Raw genomic sequence first — 19138 nt, forward strand, 5'->3', positions numbered from 1 at the left:
ACCTAGCCTTTATAAATCACTTCTAGACAAAAGACAAGCACTCGACAAACTGCTTTCTGACCGATCATCTAGAGCAGGGCTTCGACTTCAATCTAAATATTTTCTTTACGCTAACAAACCAGACAAATTCATGGCCTATAAAATCAGAAATAGAACTAGAGACATGTCAATCCCTGCCCTATATAACTCTCAGGGGGTCCTAACGTCAAACCCGAAAGACATAGTTGCCTCATTCGCGACATACTATGGATCCCTGTATGACGGTCAGAAAGTAACTAAAACAGAAACCACACGGAACTCCCTGGACACCTTCCTAGAGGAGGCTGCTTTGCCCAAGATAAGCAAACAAGAACTAGACTCCTTGAACGCAGACATTACTGACAGAGAGGTCCTCGGGGTTCTTAAAGATTTAAAACCAGGCAAGGCAGCTGGCCCTGATGGGTTCCCAGGGAACTATTACAAACAATTCAAACCAACTCTCACCAAACACATCGTACAATTCTGTAACTCTATCCTAAAAGGCCATAGGATCCCATCTGAATTGTTAAATGCTAAAATTATAGTACTTCCGAAACCAGGTAAAGATAAGACATTGTGTCAAAACTATAGGCCAATATCCCTCATAAACCAGGACCTCAAGATTTTCACAAAAATTCTAGCTAATCGAATCGAACCCCTACTTCCCAAGCTGGTCCACCCGGACCAGGTTGGCTTCATTCAAAATAGAGAAGCACCAGACAACGTCAGGAGAATGGTGTCCCTAATTGACTATATACATGAAACAAAAACGCTTCTCTGCTCCTCTCTTTGGATGCGGAGAAGGCGTTTAACAGAGTTGATTGGACATATATGCAGGCAGTATTAACTAAAATAGGCATATCTGGAGAATTCATGAGCGCAATTCAAAATATATATTCCACTCCCTCAGCAAGCGTGAGAGCTATGGGCCACCAATCCGAAAATTTCGCAGTCCTTAATGGGACCCGTCAGGGCTGTCCTCTGTCTCCATTACTGTTTGCTCTGTGCATAGAACCCCTGGCCCAACACATTAGAAGATCTCCCGATATAACCGGTATTAAAATAAAGCAGGAGTATAAACTCACACTTTTTGCAGACTATGTCCTCCTCTCTCTGTCACGACCAATGATAACACTCCCGAACCTCTACCAAACCCTTGATTCCTTCTCCTCCATATCAGGCTATAAAATTAACCTTGAGAAGTGTGAAGCATTACCTATACATCTACCGGAACACACCAAAAAGCTAATAGAAGCTAACTTTGAATTTAAATGGGCCAAACACCTTCTCAGATATTTGGGGATTAATCTAACCACAAGCTCAAAGACTCTATATAACGCAAATTACCCCCCTTTGTACAAATCTATTAAACAAGATCTAAATAGATGGAGTAAGCTACGATTTTCATGGTTTGGTAGACTGTCGGCAATCAAAATGATGATATTACCAAGGATCCTATATTTATTTCGCACCCTGCCAATCAGAATACCAGCCCCAGACTTAGACGACCTCCAAAGACATATAATCAATTTCATTAGGGGAAACAAAAAAGCCAGGATCCCTTCGGCAGTCCTCTCCAGAAACAGACAGTTAGGGGGGGTGGGGGCACCAAATCTTAAGCACTATTTTCAGGCAGCTAGACTAGCGCAGACAGCTCTTCTTAATGGCCCAGACAAGGACATTGTTTGGACGCAGCTAGAGTCAGATATTGCAGGACTTATCCCACGAGACTTGATTCTTTGGGACCCTAAACGGTGCCTTAGCAGGACACAACATGAACATCCAATAATAGATTTTATGATCAAGCAATGGTCCAGGCTAACCACCTCCCTGGCTCTACTCCCTTTGCACTCAGTTAAAGCCACACTCACTAGCCTAGTTAGGTATGAACTGGTTCCCATCATCAAAAAATGGGAAAACAGAGGACTTTATAGAATCGCTGACATTATAGTAGGAGGCAAAATGATGAGCTACACACAACTACAAGAAAAATTACAGCCAATCAAACTAGAATGGTTCCTTTACCTGCAGCTAACCTCCATAATTCACCCTCTCTTACCACTCATAACTAAAAACTTACCCTCTACATTAGAAAACATATGCAGCTCCTCATCCAGACCCAAGAACACTATCTCTAGGCTTTACCAGGCAATTCAGCTAGCTTCAGACAACTCCAAATCCTTTTTACAAACTAAATGGGAAAAGGATATAAACAAGGAAATGGAGGTCCAAGTTTGGTATATAACTCTCTCTAGTGCAGGAAAGGGATTGTTGAGTGCAGACATGTGGGAAAACTGCATTAAAACCAACTTCCGTTGGTATCTAACACCGCTGATAACCTCACACTCTACCAAAGATAGATCCAGACTTTGTTATAGAGGCTGTGGGGAGGTGGGGGACTATAGACACATGTGGTGGGACTGCACCTATTCACATAGGGTGTGGAACCGACTATCTCGGTTCTTAAGCTCTACCCTAGACAGCCCCATTAGACTTACCATGGAACAAGCACTGCTCCATGTCAGGCTTAAAGAATTTAACAAATATATTAATTTGTTTATCAGGATAACATGCACCGCCACGAGGATCTGTATAGCCCGTCACTGGAGGGAGTGTGCCCCTTCCTGGGAAGAAATCCAACACAAAATTAAATTCTATTATAATATGTCAGAACAGGCAGCATTTCTCCTGGATACCCAAGAAACCTTCCAGAAAGTATGGTATTACTGGATATTACATAATGGGTCTTAACACATTAGCCTAATGGGATAGAACCCCTCACTTAGGGGGCCCCACCCTCTGGCACATAGAGTCCCCAGAAAAGATAGGTATAACACAGATAAATAGGAGTCATATTAACCCCACATAAAATAAATCTTTACACAAACTGGAGCAGAATGGTCAGGAGTTGTTCCCCTCTCTACACCCCATCTCTCTTTCTCCCTTTGCTTTACCTTACTCTTTTCCTCTTTCACTAATACTTTATCTAGATGACCTTTACCTTGGTAATATGCAACTAATGTGGGCCTTACAGCTTCATAAAAATGCACTAAACAACTTGAATTATAGCTCAAACATGAGAATTTATATTAAAAGGACTATTGTCCCACTACGCATGACGCTATTAAAATTCTCCTGTAAGAGCGACCCTACATGCTATAACTCAGTAATTGAACGATTTATTGATTTGTATTTTGCATTGTTTTTATTACTATGTAACTTTAGAGAACCAAGATTTTTGTTCTCTTGATTTATTTTGATTCATCTTTCTTTCACACTTTGTCTGTTATTATGCCTTTGTTACAAAATAATAAAAATTACTTTATCATAAACTAGCCATGTGGGTTCTGAGACCCAAAAAATAAGCCAAGTGTACCCTCAATAAAGTTGCCCAAAAAAACGTTATTGCCCACAAAACCTTAACAGCACTCCCAGTTCATAAAATGTTTGCCCACAAACATTCAAAACTCAGTGTCAACCATTTTTGTAATTAGCCCCTTATGCAAGCTTAGTAATGCCTTTCTATAGCTCTTAGGATTACTGCTTATCCTTACCCTCATGTGGATACTGTCAGCCTTTCTGAAATACACAGTCTCTCCAGAAAAAATGACTGAACATACCTCACTGCTATATAGCATGAAAACGTTCCTCACACTGAAGTTTCTTGTACCCCTCAGCCTCTGTGGGAACAGCACTGGATCTTAGTTACAAATGCTAAGATCATCATCCTCCAGGCAGAAGTCTTCATCCATCTGCTGCCTGAGAGAAAATAGTACACACCGGTACCATTTAAAACAAAAAACTCTTGCTTGAAGAAATTAAAAACTAATATTTTATCACCTCTTTCACTTTACCCTTCCTAGTACTTAGAGTAGGCAAAGAGAATGACTGGGTTGGAGCTAAGGGAGGAGCTATATAGACAGCTCTGCTGTCGTGCTCTTTGCCACTTCCTGTTAGCAGGAGGATAATATCCCACAAGTAAAGGATGAATCCGTGGACTCGTCGTACCTTATAGAAGAAACATAAACTATGCTTACCTGATCATTTTATTTTCTTCAGTGGGAAAGAGTCCACAGCACCCCGCCCGTTTTTTTATGCGTTTTTCGTGTATAGTCTTCTGGCACCCTTTCACCTTGATATTTCTTCCACTGATCCTTGCTCCTCGGCAGAAAGACTGGCGGATAGGGGAAGTGGGAGGAGTATTTAAGCATTTGGCTGGTGTGTCTTTGCCTCCTCCTGGTGGCTAGGTTCTTATTACCCACAAGTAATGAATGCGGCTGTGGACTCTTTCCCATGGAAGAAAATGAAATTATTAGGTAAGCATAATTTATGTTTTCTTGCACTGGATTCAGCTTCTGGTGATGCCGTGAACTTTTTTGTTTAACTTTCTGGATTGTTTAACGTTTGGACGATGACGCTGTTCCCCTGGTTCCCTACAGCTGAAAATTTTTAGGAAGTTTTTTGGTGGTGCACCTGCTGAAGAAACGCTAGCCTTTGAAGACCTGGTTTGCTGGTAAGCGCCATCGTGGTTTTGTGTGTGTATACATATATATATATATATACACATACACACATACATACATATATACACACACACATTATATATATATATATATATATATATATATATATATATATATATATATACACACACACACACACATATATATATATATATATATATATATATATATATATATATATATATATATATATATATATATACACACATACATATACACTGGTCAGGAATGCAAAACAAAACTCCAGTGACACTGCAAAGGACATGCAGGAAGATTAAAAGCAATTTTCTAATTTACTCCTATTATCAATTTTATCTAAGCAATCTATGCTATCTAAGCTATGAAAAAACAGGAATCTAAGCTAAGGAGCCGAGCCATTTTTTTATTCGGATCCCTGGATAGCACTTGCTGATTGGTGCCTACATTTAGCCACCTATAAGCAAGTGCAACTCAGGTGCTGAACCAAAAATTGGCTCCTATTTTTACAGTCTTGCTTTTCAAATAAAGATAGCAAAAGAAAACAAAGAAAAATTGATAATATGAGCAAATTAGAAAGTTGCTTAAAATTGCATGCTCTATCTGAATCATGAAAGAAAAAATGTGGGTTTAATATCACTTTAAGCTGGCACTTCAGTAGTGGTGCACATGACCACTGTTCAGTGGCACTTACACAAACATGATTTTCAACACAGCTACATAGGTAAGCCAAAAGCATTCTGGAACCAAGTGCTGGTCTGGTGAATTAAAAGTTGAGCTCTTCAGCTACAATCTCCAAAAGGTATGTTTGGATAAAAAAATGTTGCCAATTTCTAAACATGGGGGTGAATCTACTGTATTATGCTTTGTGGTTATGTGGCAGCTGGCGGTACAGAAAATACTGTAAAGGTACAGGGAAGAATAGATTCTCAAAATCAACAACTCATGGGAGCTAATTTCCCACAGACCGTAAAAAAAAGAGACACTGGACAGAGGCTGGTTATTCCAACAAGGCAATGATCCAAAACATAACTAAAAAATCAACCATAAATTACTTCAAGAAACAAAAGATTAAGGCTTTGTAATTGCAGCCCCCACACTTAAATATTATTGAAAATCTATGCAGTGTATGCAATAAAACCTAAGAATATTTCTGAAATAGAAGTATCCTGTAAGGAAGAATGGAAATATTCCTAAACCAAGACTAAAGACTGCTAGAGGGCTACAAAAAAGTGTTTGGAGGCTGTAAATTCCGCTAAAGGTGTTGTTACTAAGTCCTGACTGAAAGGGTGCCCACACTTTTGCACATGCAATTTTTAGGTTTTTTTTGTTTGCATTTTTTTTTTCAAAATAAAAATCAATTAAATTCATCAAATAAATATTTCAATGCAATTTGCAAAAATATGGTGTTTTGTTTGTTCACTCCAGAGGTTGTGTTAATTTATTCTCAAATATGTGTATGCATACAACTGTAGTGCAATATCAAGCAAATATACTAATAAATATTAAGCATGTCTATTCCTTATTATAATAAAAGATGATAAAGTTAATGTAGAGGAATAAGATATTGGAAAATCTGCAATAAAATCATATGTGGGACTTTTTCTATACATATATAAATATAACAAATAATAAAATGATATCACAAAGCTTTGATGCTACATTTATTACAATCTAAACTGATTGTCAGACATTTGGAAAAATAAAATAAAATAAAAATAAAACCACATAACTAACCGGTACTGAATTCACGGCTCTGTTTACTGACATACCTTGCATCAGGAAATGTAGACTGGCATTACACGGAACAGCTTTTCTTTGCTGGGAGTCATTTTTGACACCATCTACAACATCCCAGGTATACATTGATAAGGTGTCATGAAGAACTGAATCATGGCTTTGATGCCTTTCAGTGTTTTCTTTCTCAAAACCTCCTTGCTTTTCCGACAACAAACAAAACTCTTGTGAGAAAAATATAATAAAACATTAAATATGCACATAACATTGCAAATAAAACAATATAAGCTACAACACATCAGTATTTACAAAGCTAAGGAAAAGTTAAAAAGGTTATTAAACTATTATCTTATAATAAAAGTATGTTTATTTGCAGTACCATTAACTAATTGTTCCAGTGGCCAAAAGTAATATAGCCATGTGTACATACAGCACACAGCTCCACTTACTAACGTATGGTAACACATATTACTAAAGTATGTATTGTACTATAAACAGTATGAAAGGTATACATCAAGCTTGTCAAATGTTTATTTTTAAGGGTTGGTAAAAGGCCTGAATTTTTAGGTTATTAATATATAAGAACATGTAAGTGTGTGTGTGTGTGTGGTCTATCAGACTAATCAGTCCTAACAGAGATATCCTTAAAGGGACATTTTACTGTAAATTTGTTTTGCCCTTAATGTGTGTTCCAATGACTTGCTGTACCAAAAGCAGGGTATAAAATGTATAGAAAATTGAGGATTTAGGTCATATTTTTGTATGAAAAATAGTTGTTTTGCTCATAGACACCACAACCCATTCAAATGAGCTGAGCTTGCAGGGAGAGCAGACATCCTTATCTTTTTTTTCTGCACAAAAGCCTCTTTATCTGTTCTCTGTCAGGAACTATAAAGTTAATTATTAAGCTTTCTGTATACACTCTTCCCCATTTTGTTTGCTGCTTATGGTTTAAATCGCTTTTCTATAGCTAATACTGCATATACTTGAATTTTCAGTATATAGTACCCTCCACTAATATTTACACCCTTGGTAGATATGAGAAAAGAAAGCTGTGAAAAATTGTCTTTATTTTTTAACCTTTTGATCTTTTGTTAAAAAAAAAAAATACACAAAAAATACTCTGCTCTCATGGATATCAAACAATTGCAAACACAATGCAGGTTTATCCAATAAAATAAATAAATCTTTGTTAAATATATGTGTGGTACAATTATTGGCACCCCCTTTTAGTTAATACTTTGCTAAGATAACAGCTCTGAGTCTTCTCCTATACTGCCTGATGAGGTTGGAGAATACATAGCAAGAGATCTGAGACAATTCCTTCTTACAGAATCTCTCCAGATTCCTCAAATTGCGAGGTCGATGTTGGTGGACTCTCCTCTTCAGTTCACCCCACAGGTTTTCTAGGGGTTCCAGTCAGGGGACTGGGATGGCCATGGCAGGACCTGGATTTTGTGGTCAGTAATATTAAATTACTGGTTGTAAAATCTCACGCAAGAACCATATCATAGCAATCAAAAGCAAAATGGTAGTAATATACAGAATTAAACACAACATAGAAAAAAAAAGGATGGTACAGTATTATTATAGATGCCTAACATACACAATCACAACAAGGTATGATAGGCCTCTTACTCAGTAGATTTTTTGAGGAATGATAGTTTTCATCCCCCACCTATCCTTAAATACAGGGAGCAACCTCCCCCAAATATTGTGTAGACCATGTAATGCAGACTGCAGTGGATTTTAAAATCAAAACCCTTTTCAGGTTAGATCAATAAAAATGTAAGACAACTTCCATATGATAGAATTAAAATCTTTAATCCATAAAAGAATTGCTACGCGTTTCTAGACCAATGTCTGGTCTTTTCCTCAGGCATAAAAACAATGGATCCATTGTTTTTATGCCTGAGGAAAAGACCAGAAATTGGTCTAGAAACGCGTAGCAATTCTTTTATGGTTTAAAGATTTTAATTCTATCATATGGAAGTTGTCTTACATTTTTATTGATCTAACCTGAAAAGGGTTTTGATTTTAAAATCCACTGCAGTCTGCATTACATGGTCTACACAGACGTTTGGTTTACTGCAATCAAGCAACACTGAGATCCACCTGTTTGCAGTTCAGCTGAGGCCACCCAGTGTGCTAACCACTGAGAGTGTTAGTCTGCCTGATAGCACCGGTCATAGAACGGTGCAGAGCCATTTGGTAAGCCTTTTTGAATATTCTGCCTTCTGATTTTACAACAACAGTATAACGCTATGTGGCGCCCTCTTTTTCACTTATAATTTTAAGAAACCTTCACTCCGAGGACCAGAGGAGCTTTGCCGCCTGCACTTTTCATTCCAATTGTTTTGAACTTACTGCCCGATCCCACGGAAACCATATGGTTTGTGCACTAATTTGATTGTTTGGTTCACTAAGCGCACCCCGCTCTGGGTTCCCTTAGGGGTTCCTTGTTTGACATCAAGTTCTTATTTACTATGTATTTAGTGATGGCAGAGAAGATTTGTAGATATAAAACCAGTGTAACTTACAGTATGTGGCTAAATCTTGTCCTGTATCTGATTGAAGGTAAGTACTTGTTAACTGTGCAAGAAATACGCTACTCTTTATAGCCCCTTATTTTCCCATTTCCCTAATCTTTGCCGGTGTTCCAAGAGTAGTAAAAATGTAATGGGAATAAGTAAGGATTGGCTTGGTATTAGTTTTAGTTAGGGTATTCCAAATATGTAGAGTTTCAATTGTAACTGGTGATCTATTTTGCAATTTGTTCCTTTTTATATTCGGATCCCACAATATATCAGAGGATGTGTTGTATCCTATCTCAGCTTCAATTACTGTCCATGTCACTTCCCTTAAATTTTTCCCCAAAATAGTAGTGTGAGTCACCAAGATCTGAGGGCCTGTAATGGCACATTCTTTGGGCAGGAGGTACATGGGCTTAAGGATACCCAGAGACTGCATGGAAATGTGGAATTTTATATGCTGGACACCCCATGTACTTTCATAACTCTGTCATGTCCATGTCACCCTGTATCCATAAATGCAGGATGGGTACAGGATGTGAGTGCCCCTTGTGGGAGCAATTGTGACTCTATAAACCAAGTGGGCATAAAGGACTTAATAGTTAATAAGAGCTGTTTTTATATTATGTAATAAGATGTATTTTATTTAAGTTTCTGATCTGATTGTTTCTCAGGAGTCTGTCTGTGTAAATTGATTGTGTTCCTGTGTGATTATGTTAACTAGACTGCCCAAAATCAGATTGTCTGAGTAAACTTTCCTCCCCAGTTAATTAACTTGGATAAAGTTAAAGAAGAACCTTGGAGATAATTGTGCAAACAACGAGTGAAAAGACAGGCTGACGTGAGAAGGGGGATCGGCATGAGATGAAAAGCGGGTACTCACAATCTCGTAGTTGAAAGGCACTCTCTTCCCATGATAGGAGTACAAACTTGTATTCTGGTGAAAGGTTGTCAGACCCTTTAGGTTCCACCGACCACCACCGCAACCTAGCGGAACCGAAGGATGCTCACCTAGCCGGGTTGTTACTTCCTTATCCTCTGGGAGAAATCCTTTTAATTGATTGCAGCTGACTCCGCCAAGAACACGCTGTCTGCCGTATCCTCCTCTGTTCAGCGTCTGAACAAGGTGTCCTGCCCCCTTCTCAACCAATCGGAAAACAGCCTCCTATGTCTGACTGGAATCGTACTTCAATGGAGTTGAAAAAGGAACTGAAGGTGGTCAGCTGACTTAGAGAAGTTCTTGTGCAAGAAAGTTAAAAAAAGAATCTGCAAGCACATATCTTCGTATAAAAGTCCATTTTTATTCAGCAAAATTTAAAAGGATTGATGAAACCATTAATACACAGCTTCAAGCAGCAAAACGCCTTGAAGCTGTGTATTAATGGTTTCATCAATCCTTTTAAATTTTGCTGAATAAAAATGGACTTTTGTACGAAGATATGTGCTTGCATATTCTCTCTTTTTAACTCAGTTAATTAACTTGATATGTTTATCTGTTTTACCTGTGAATAGACAATTGTTAGAGGTTTTATGTATTGTTTGTATGTTTGCTTTACTGTTTAACCAATTCCCTCTAAAACCTGAAGCTCTGTGACTCTGGAATGCCAGGGTGTATAAATATGTGTGCTGCTTTTAAATAAAGTGTTCATTTTGTGTTCAGACCACTGAGTGTTGCCTCAGTTCTGTTCCCCTCCATAACTTTAGACTGCGGTCAAAGGGAGATACCAGTAGCTATTGCTCTGGATAAAAGGATGTCCAGGACAAGGAAAGTGTTCTGATGGAGGTACTCATTCGGGGTACCAGGCGGTCCATCACATTTGGTGGCAAGCACTGGGAATGATTTCTTGTCCTGCTGACAGAGGAGGAGTGGCACTGTCACCCGCAGCTATGGAAGTGGAGCTCCTTTGGCGAATGCAGCAAGTGCTGACCCACCTTGACGAACCTGTTTCTGCACAAGACAAGCTGGGTTGGAGGGATGTGCTGCCTAGCTATCAGTCCCTAAGCAGCACTACAAAGATGCGCCAATGGCAGCCAGTGAAGGATCGCAGCCAGACGATTATAGATGATGCAGAGGAAAAATAGTGCGGAGAAGGTTGTCAATCTACGGAGCCAACCCATCCGAAGCAGCAGTCCGGGTAACGAATGCCGAGGTGGTGAAGCAGATTACCAGGTATCGGAATATTCGGACAGCTGAGATGCTGGGATCAGATACCTCTAAATGGGAAGTTCCAATATGGGACTTCGAACGGCAAGTCAAAGTCGCCCTTGCTGTTTTAGGAGAGCCAGTTCCAGAGGAGATGTACCTGGAATGGAGAGTCCTGATTCGGCTAGAGATGTGGGAAGATGCACTGAGAATTGGTATGGCTGCAGAGGCAAAGTCCTGCCCTCCCCAAAACAGCGCTTCGGGGACCAGGTAAACTTGCGGCTCTGCTTACTGAGAGGACAACACACAGGTGAGGGGATAGCCAAACTGAAGTGTCTGGTGCAAAGAGAGGTCGAGCTCGAGGATCGGTACAGAGCGTTATATTGGTTTGCAGACAGGTGGCAGTTGAGGGCAGAAATGCACTATTCCCCGGAAGGTGATGACTTTGGTGGCCGTGGCTTATTATGGGAAGCATTTGAGGAGAAAGTTGACATTGGCAGTCCCGAGGGATATCAATTCTGGGACATTCAAATCAAGAGGCAGGAGCTGTTACAGCCATCGGAAGCACTTGCCTTAGAGCCTGACCTGACATGGCTTATCTATCAGGAATGGTACCTTGAGGTGGATTACCTAGAACTGCTGGAAAGTGGTCCTTTACTTCCTTCAGAGGCAGCGGATCTAGTGGACTTCATATCCACGGATGTTGGTACGGGAGGTGTGGATGAGACAGTGGTCTCCACACGTGGAGTGCAGGGATATGGGGAAGTCGGCCCAGACCCCAACCCCCTGGCATGGGGACCCTAGTCACCCTGTTATCTCCCCAGCTGGACCCAGAGATTGTGGATCTAATTGACTTTTCCTTTGAGGTGTCAGATGCGGATTACCCAACAGAAGAGCAGGCAACAGGGCAGAGTGTTGTTGGCCTCTGCCCACCCCTAACCGGCACCCCAGAAAACAGGAATGACAGCTGGCTTTGGGACCGAGAGATGTCAGCTTCTCTCTGCATGCAATGGGAGATTCCTATCCAGTACAAGTGGATGGGACTACAGTCTCCACCTGTATTCTCCAAGGATGCTGGGCAGTTGGCCCAGATCCACAACAGCATGTTGGAGTGAGCCCAGCCACCCTGTCTTCCCTCCAGCGACTGAAAGGACTCCAGGGAGAAGGGACAGCACTTCTCCCCAGCAGCAAGTATGTTCTATGAGAGAGGCAGAGGTCGGCCGGGTGATTGATGCTCTGTTTAGGACAATTTGTTTGGGGTACTGTGTGGATACGGGCATTGGAGGAATGGATCTATGGACTAACTTCAAAGTCAACCCGTCTGGGGTCTCCTCCTGTGTTAGTCTCCTTCCGAAGGGGGAGATATGTGACGTGAGTCACCAAGATCTGAGGGCCTGTTATGGAACATTCTTTGGGCTTAAGGATATCCAGAGACTGCATGGAAATGTGGAATTTGATATGCTGGACACCCCATGTACTTTCATAACTCTGTCTTATGTCCATGTCACCCTGTATCCATAAATACAGGATGGGTACAGGGTGTGAGTGCCCCTTGTGAGAGCAATTGTGACTCTATAAACCAAGTGGGCATAAAGGACTTAATAGTTAATAAGAGCTGTTTTTATATTTTGTAACAAGATGTATTTTATTTACGTTTCTGATCTGATTGTTTCTCAGGAGTCTGTCTGGGTAAATTGATTGTGTTCCTGTGTGATTATGTTAACTAGACTGCCCAAAATCAGATTGTCTAAGTAAACTTTCCTCCCCAGGTAATTAACTTGATAAGTTAATCTGTTTTACCTGTGAATAGACAATTGTTAGAGGTTTTATGTTTGCATTGTTTGTATGTTTGCTTTACTGTTTAACCAATTGCCTCTAAAACCTGAAACTCTGTGACTCTGGAATGCCAGGGTGTATAAATATGTGTGCTGCTTTTAAATAAAGTGTTCATTTTGTGTTCAGACCACTGAGTGTTGCCTCAGTTCTGTACCCCTCCATAACTTTAAACTGCGGTCAAAGGGAGATAACAGGAGCCATTGCTCTGGATAAAGGGATGTCCAGAACAAGGGAAGTGTTCTGACAGAGGTACTCATTCAGGGTATGAGGCGGTCCCTCACAGAGGTATTCTAGCGGCCTGATAACATTCCATTAAATTTGGTATACCCACACCTCCCAATTGTCTGTGTCTCTTTAGAATATGCAAAGCTATCCTCGCTCTTCTGTCACCCCTTAAAAATCGCATTGTCTGCTTGAATAGAATTTAAGTCTGTTGGGGGGATCTTGATTGGTAGTGCTCGAAAAAGATATAATAATCTTGGAAGGATATTCATTTTTATGACTGACATTCGTCCATACCAAAAAAAGTTACCCCTTTTCCATTTTCCCAAAGCTTTCCTGATAGTCTTGTAGATAGGGGTATAATTCAATTTATATAGCTCTGAAAAATTACTATTTAATTTTACTCCCAAATATGTAATATGACTCTTCACCTATGTAAATTCTAAATTTGTTTCTATCATTTTTTAGGTGTGAGGTGGTAGGGAAATGGGGAGAGCCTCGCACCTATCCAGGTTGATTTTATAAGTCTTATATAAGTCAGGTTGGGATATCAAGGGTTTAGTTAAAGTCAGGAGGACGTCGTCCGCAAATAATGTAAGTTTATGTTCAGTTTGTGTTAGTTAAATACCCAAGATATCTGGTGATTCTTGGATAAAAGATGCAAGCGGTTCGATACATATGGCGAATAACCATGGCAAAAGTGGGCAACCTTGACGGGTGCCATTTAATATATTTATGGGTCTTGACTGATAGCCTGCTGCTCTAACCGATACTGTCGGGTGGGAATATATATTTTTGAGCACTTGTATGAGGGCTCCTCGAAATTTCATAGTTTCAAGGACTTTAAACATAAAGTCCCAGTCCACTCTATCAAACACCTTTTCCGCATCTAAGGATAGAACTAGTGCCGGTTTCTTAGTTGCTACTAGATATTCTACCAGGGTTATTATTCTAATATTATCAGGGGCTTTCCTATTTCTTACAATACCCACCTGATCCTGATGGACTAGTGATGGAAGAATTGATTTAATTCTATTAACTAGAACCTTAGTGAGAATTGTAATATCCTGGTTGATCAGGGAAATTAGCCTATAACTTTGACAAAATTTAGTATTCTTCCCTGCCTTTGGGATTACTACAATTCTAGCTTGCAATAATTCTGTGGGTATCTCCCTCCTTGACATTATCTCATTGCAAAGTTTCACTAAATGGGGTGCTATGTTTTTCTTAAAGAGTTTGTAATATTCCCCTTTAAATCCATTTGGACCTGCCGCCTTGCCTGGTTTAAGGTCTTTAAAGTACATTTAACATTTCATTGGCCGTAATCTCTGAATTAAGAATTTCCAAATCTGAGTCCTGAATGGTTTTCAGATTTGCCATTTGTAAGAAGTTACCTGTTCGTCTTTGTGTGACCATCATACAAGAGCTCATAGTATTGGGCAAATGTTTCTGTAATTTCTTGTGGATTTTAGGTGAAGGACCCGTTTTATTTAAGTAATGTGGGTATAGAGAAAAATTTAGATTGTTCCCTAAGTTTGTATGCAAAATATTTGTCTGGCTTTTTTGAATAAACTAAATATTGGGCTTTTAATCTATGTGCTGCTCTAATAGAAGTTTTGTTTAGTATCTTAGTCAGTTCTTGCCTGAAGGTTTTTTTTTAAATATTGGGGGATAAAGTATGTTGATGTGTTTTTTCAAGTTTCTCAATCTCTCTTAGAAGTCCGCAGTGACCCTAGATATATTTTGTGTATATGGATTTTTCTTTTATAAGTAAGCCTCTTGAATAGGGTTTGTGAGCAGCCCATGTAAACAAGGGATTATTAGTGGTACCTACATTTATTTCCCAGTATTCCTGTAGGGCTTTTAGAATTTTCCCATGTACCTCCAGGTTCCTAAGCAATGTAGCGTCATAAGTCCAAGATTTATTTCTGTGGAAGTTATACCCTTCAATTCTAGATATACAATAGAATGATCAGACCAGACACAAGTCTGAGTGCCTGAGGAGATCAAGTTAGGAATCAATATTTGGCATATATATATATATATATATATATATATATATATATTCTAGAGTAGAGTATGATTTGTGTACAGGCGAATAGTATGTGAAATCATGTTTAGAGTTACTTAGAGAGTCCCAAGAGTCAATACGGTTATGATCTTTAAGTGAATCTCTAATTGATTTAACTATAGTATTATGTCTATGTTGTTTACTGGTCACTTTAGTTGTGTCTCTTGTCGAGTAAAGAAACATTGAAACATTAAAATCTCCTGCTAAAACTATCCTAGTTTGGGATCATTGTGTGAGTAAATGTGAAATATGGTGAAAGAAGACATTTTGTTTGTCGTTGGGGGCATATATATTGCATAAAGTAATCGCTGTATCTTGGATTTTGCCCCTTAGTATCGCATATCTACCTCCCTTATTCCTAATGTCTTTAGTAACAAAGTCTAATGATTTGTGTAGAAGTATTGTCACTGCTCTTTTTTGGATTCGGTAGTAGAATGGTAGTGTTGGGGAAATTGTTGTGTCCAGTATTTTGGTATTGTTTGGGTGGTGAAATGTGTCTCCTGTAGGAATATTACATTGGCTTTCAATTTAAGATTTTGTGTCATTAGTATCAGTGTTAAGCCCCCTCACATTGTGTGAGATTAGTTTTAAATTACTCATCATCAAATATTTTTCCTCCAGTCCCCTCCCCTCCCTTTGGTGCTGTTGTCTTCTAACTTAATAATTGAATTGTAAAACAATGTTCTTCTACCAATATATTGTAGATTACATGTTTCCCACTGTCCAGTGATAACCATCCGGTCTAAAAGTAAACTTTTAACAAAAAATTCATAACATGTAAATAACCATGAATAACAACTATAAAATACAACAAAAAATATTTTGGCAGTTTCGGACTCATAAGCACTATTCCAAATGGTGCAATATTGTAACATCAACATGTTTCAAAGCAATAACAAAGGTGGTAAAGGGTTGATGGTAATATGGTACCTACTTTGTTTGGGGTGAAATCCTATCAGTCTCAGTCTTATAAGTTAGTAGGGTGATCTGTTCATTAGCATTTCTTCTCAACCAGAGAGAGAAGAACCTATTTATCCAACAACTTCAATAAGTGGACCAAATATAACACTATGCTTAGGGCTCTGAGAACTTGATTAACGTGAACTAAACATTTTATATAAACAAAAGTTAAATATTTGAGAGTCAAGTATTACTTATATCTTTAGTATTCAAGAGCTCTCAATTAAGAAGGAAGTAGCAATATACTCATCTATGGTACAGTCCCATTGAAAAAAAGGGTCCCTGTGTTCCTGTTGTGAGTACCTTGATGCTGGTATCCAGATGTCAGCCAGAGCTTGGCCATTATCTGTTCTTTGAGGAGGAAATCTTCTTGTCAAAGATTAGGACTTTGGTTTTTTCTTTGTTACTCTGGACCATTTCTTTTGCAGAGGTTTTCCCTGTTGTCGTGTAGTTTGTCAGCTCCTCCTGCTGCGTAAAAGCTGGTGGTTCCATTTTTAATCTTTGACACACCTCCGGTATCTCCTGAGGATCTTTAATAGAGATGGTTCTATTGTCCCACAAGATATGAAGAGCGAATGGAAAACCCCAGCGGTATGGTGTCTGGTTTTTCCGTAGCAGTAGATGTGGATGTAGGACACTTCTTTTTTGTAGTGTTTGAAGGCAGAGGTCTTGATAAAACTGGATGATGTCCCCTGGAACTTAAAAGTAGGATTCTTCCTTGCTGCCGTTAGGATTTCCTCTCTTTCTTGGGAGAACTGAGCATCTTAATGATAATATCTCTAGGAGGATCTTCTCCTTTGGGCTTTGCCCTGAGTGCTCGGTGAGCTCTTTCTATCTGAAACTTATCTTCTCTAGACTTTCCAGTAATGTTCTGAAACAGGTGTAGTAGACATTCATGTTATTCTGCAGGGCCTACCGATTCAGGCACTCCCTTTAATCTTACAGTATATAAGATCTTCAGCTTTGATTTTTCAAATCCTCCATCTTGTCATAAATATCTTCAAAATCCTGTTGTTAAGAGGAGACTTGATTCGTGAGGGCATTAATTTCTTCTACCATGGAGTTGCCGCCTTTTTCCAGCGAATCTACTCTTGTGCCCAGATCCACTACTTCTTGTTTGAGATCAGTTAGGCTTGTTGTTACTGTGTTCTGTAACGTTTCTATCTTTTCCAGTAATTTTTCAAAATTTGCATTTATGTCCTATTTTGAGACCAAATGTTAAACGTCTTCTTTTGTGACCGGTATTGAGTCCTCATTTATAACTTGGGATCCTGAATCTGAATCTTCTTCCTCATCTGGTGTGCTACTTATGTGTCTTGAGGTTTCTCCTCTTTTGAGGATTTAAAAAATAAAGTAGCTGCTGTTTGCTCATTGACGTAGGTTTATTATTCTTTCTAGCGGCTATCTTGTGATGTTGAACCCTCCCACAGGAGCATTGGGATAAAAAAAAGCTTATAACCACCCTCCTCAACAGTAGTGTGACTAGTAGATTTATTCACTTGAGGAAGATTTTCCAAGAAATCAAAATGATCTGTCCCCACAAAGTTAAATAGTGGATTTGATACAATATTCACATATCTGTAGTTTAGCTTGCTGCGTCAACACCAAAAGATCCTTTAACCTAGTCACATCAGGAATATATAAGAGAGTCCTGCAGTAGCTTGCTCCTTACAGTTGCTCTATACAATCACATTGTCTCATAACATTTGTCTCATGTTAAGTGTTATGCCCTCACTCCACTGTATATAGCATTCACATCATTGCATACAAAAGTTTGTTTTCATTTTCCATACCATGGATTCTTATTAGCCTACAATATACTAAGGCTTCACTAGTTTGCTTACTCCTCGTATTTTGGGGGTTCTTGTAAGCTTATATGCAGTCCTGTGTGATAGCTGCTAACCTCCACCTTCAATGGCTGCCCTCACCTTTCTCACTCACCGGACCGTATCTTAGGTGCTGCAGCTCTTTGCCCTTCTCAATCCAGATCTCATCAGTATTCAGTATGTATAAACAGGATTAGCTGGATCCTTTAATCGTCTTACCCACTTTAGATTGTGAGCGTCTCCCCTTCTCATTAGAGTGATCTCGGCAGTTACTGCACCAAGCGGTCTTGAAGTGTGGCCTCCAGCTCTTATGTTTTCCTTTCTCCAATGCCACAATCTCCTTTTATGCCATCTCTGGCTTCACTGGAGTGTTACCAGACCTCAGGAGTTGTGCTGACTTTTAACAGGCAGAAAGTATATTAACCCCATCGCTGGAGGGGGAGGGAGTTGGGTGGGACCTCTACGCTATGGGGAAAAAAAGCATGGAGCCGCAGTGAGTGGGAAGGAGGGAGGGGGAAGCAGGGAAAGGGGGTTGTTATAGTGGAAAGTGAGGTAGAGGGTGGGAAAGCTACACTACAGGAAAAAAGTTTTTTTTGGCCACATAAATAAAATTATAGCAAACTGGGTACTGCCAGTACCTAAGATGGCAGCTAATATGCTGAGGGGGGAGGGTTAGAGGGCTGTTTGGGGGGGTCAGGGAGGATCATACACTGCATAAAAAATAAATATATATATATATATATATATATAATTATAAAAAATATTTTATTTAGACTTTCTGCCAGAACTTAAGACGGGGTGACCATTGGGGGGTGGGGGGGGGGGAGAGAGCTTTTTGAGAGGGGATTATTGGGGATCAGGGGGTGGGATGTGTCAGGTGGGAGGGTAACCTATACACTAAAGCTACCTAATGAAACCCTTCACTGGTAGGCATAATAAGTGTGGTGCGCAGCTGTATTTAGCAGCCTTCTAATTACCAAAAAGCAATGTCAAAACCATATATGTCTGCTATTTTTGAACAAAGGGGATCCCAGAGAAGCATTTACAACCATTTGTGCCATGATTGCACAAGCTGTTTGTAAATAATTTCAGAGAGAGAAACCTAAAGTTTGTGAAACATTTTTTTTTTTTTTTATCGCATTTGGCAGTGAAATGGTGGCATGAAATATACCAAAATGGGCCTAGATCAATACTTTGGGTTGACTAAAAAAAAAATTTGTTTTTATAGTTTTGATAGGTAAATATACAAAAAGCTCTATTTCTGTTTAAATGTAGTGATAGTAAAAAACAGAATT

The 19138-nt window shown here is 39.3% G+C and overlaps 1 protein-coding gene across 1 annotated transcript in view; it reads right to left on the reverse strand.

Annotated features, from left to right (window-relative positions):
• GSDME (gasdermin E) overlaps positions 1-19138 on the reverse strand; it is a 229707-nt gene that overhangs the window by 124455 nt on the left and 86114 nt on the right. The window contains exon 4 of the mRNA XM_053715729.1: positions 6290-6478. Coding sequence (XP_053571704.1) covers positions 6290-6478 — 189 coding nt within the window. The remainder of the gene's footprint in view (positions 1-6289; positions 6479-19138) is intronic.

The sequence above is a fragment of the Bombina bombina genome, chromosome 5 (assembly GCF_027579735.1).
Source record: "Bombina bombina isolate aBomBom1 chromosome 5, aBomBom1.pri, whole genome shotgun sequence".
NCBI lineage: Eukaryota > Metazoa > Chordata > Amphibia > Anura > Bombinatoridae > Bombina > Bombina bombina.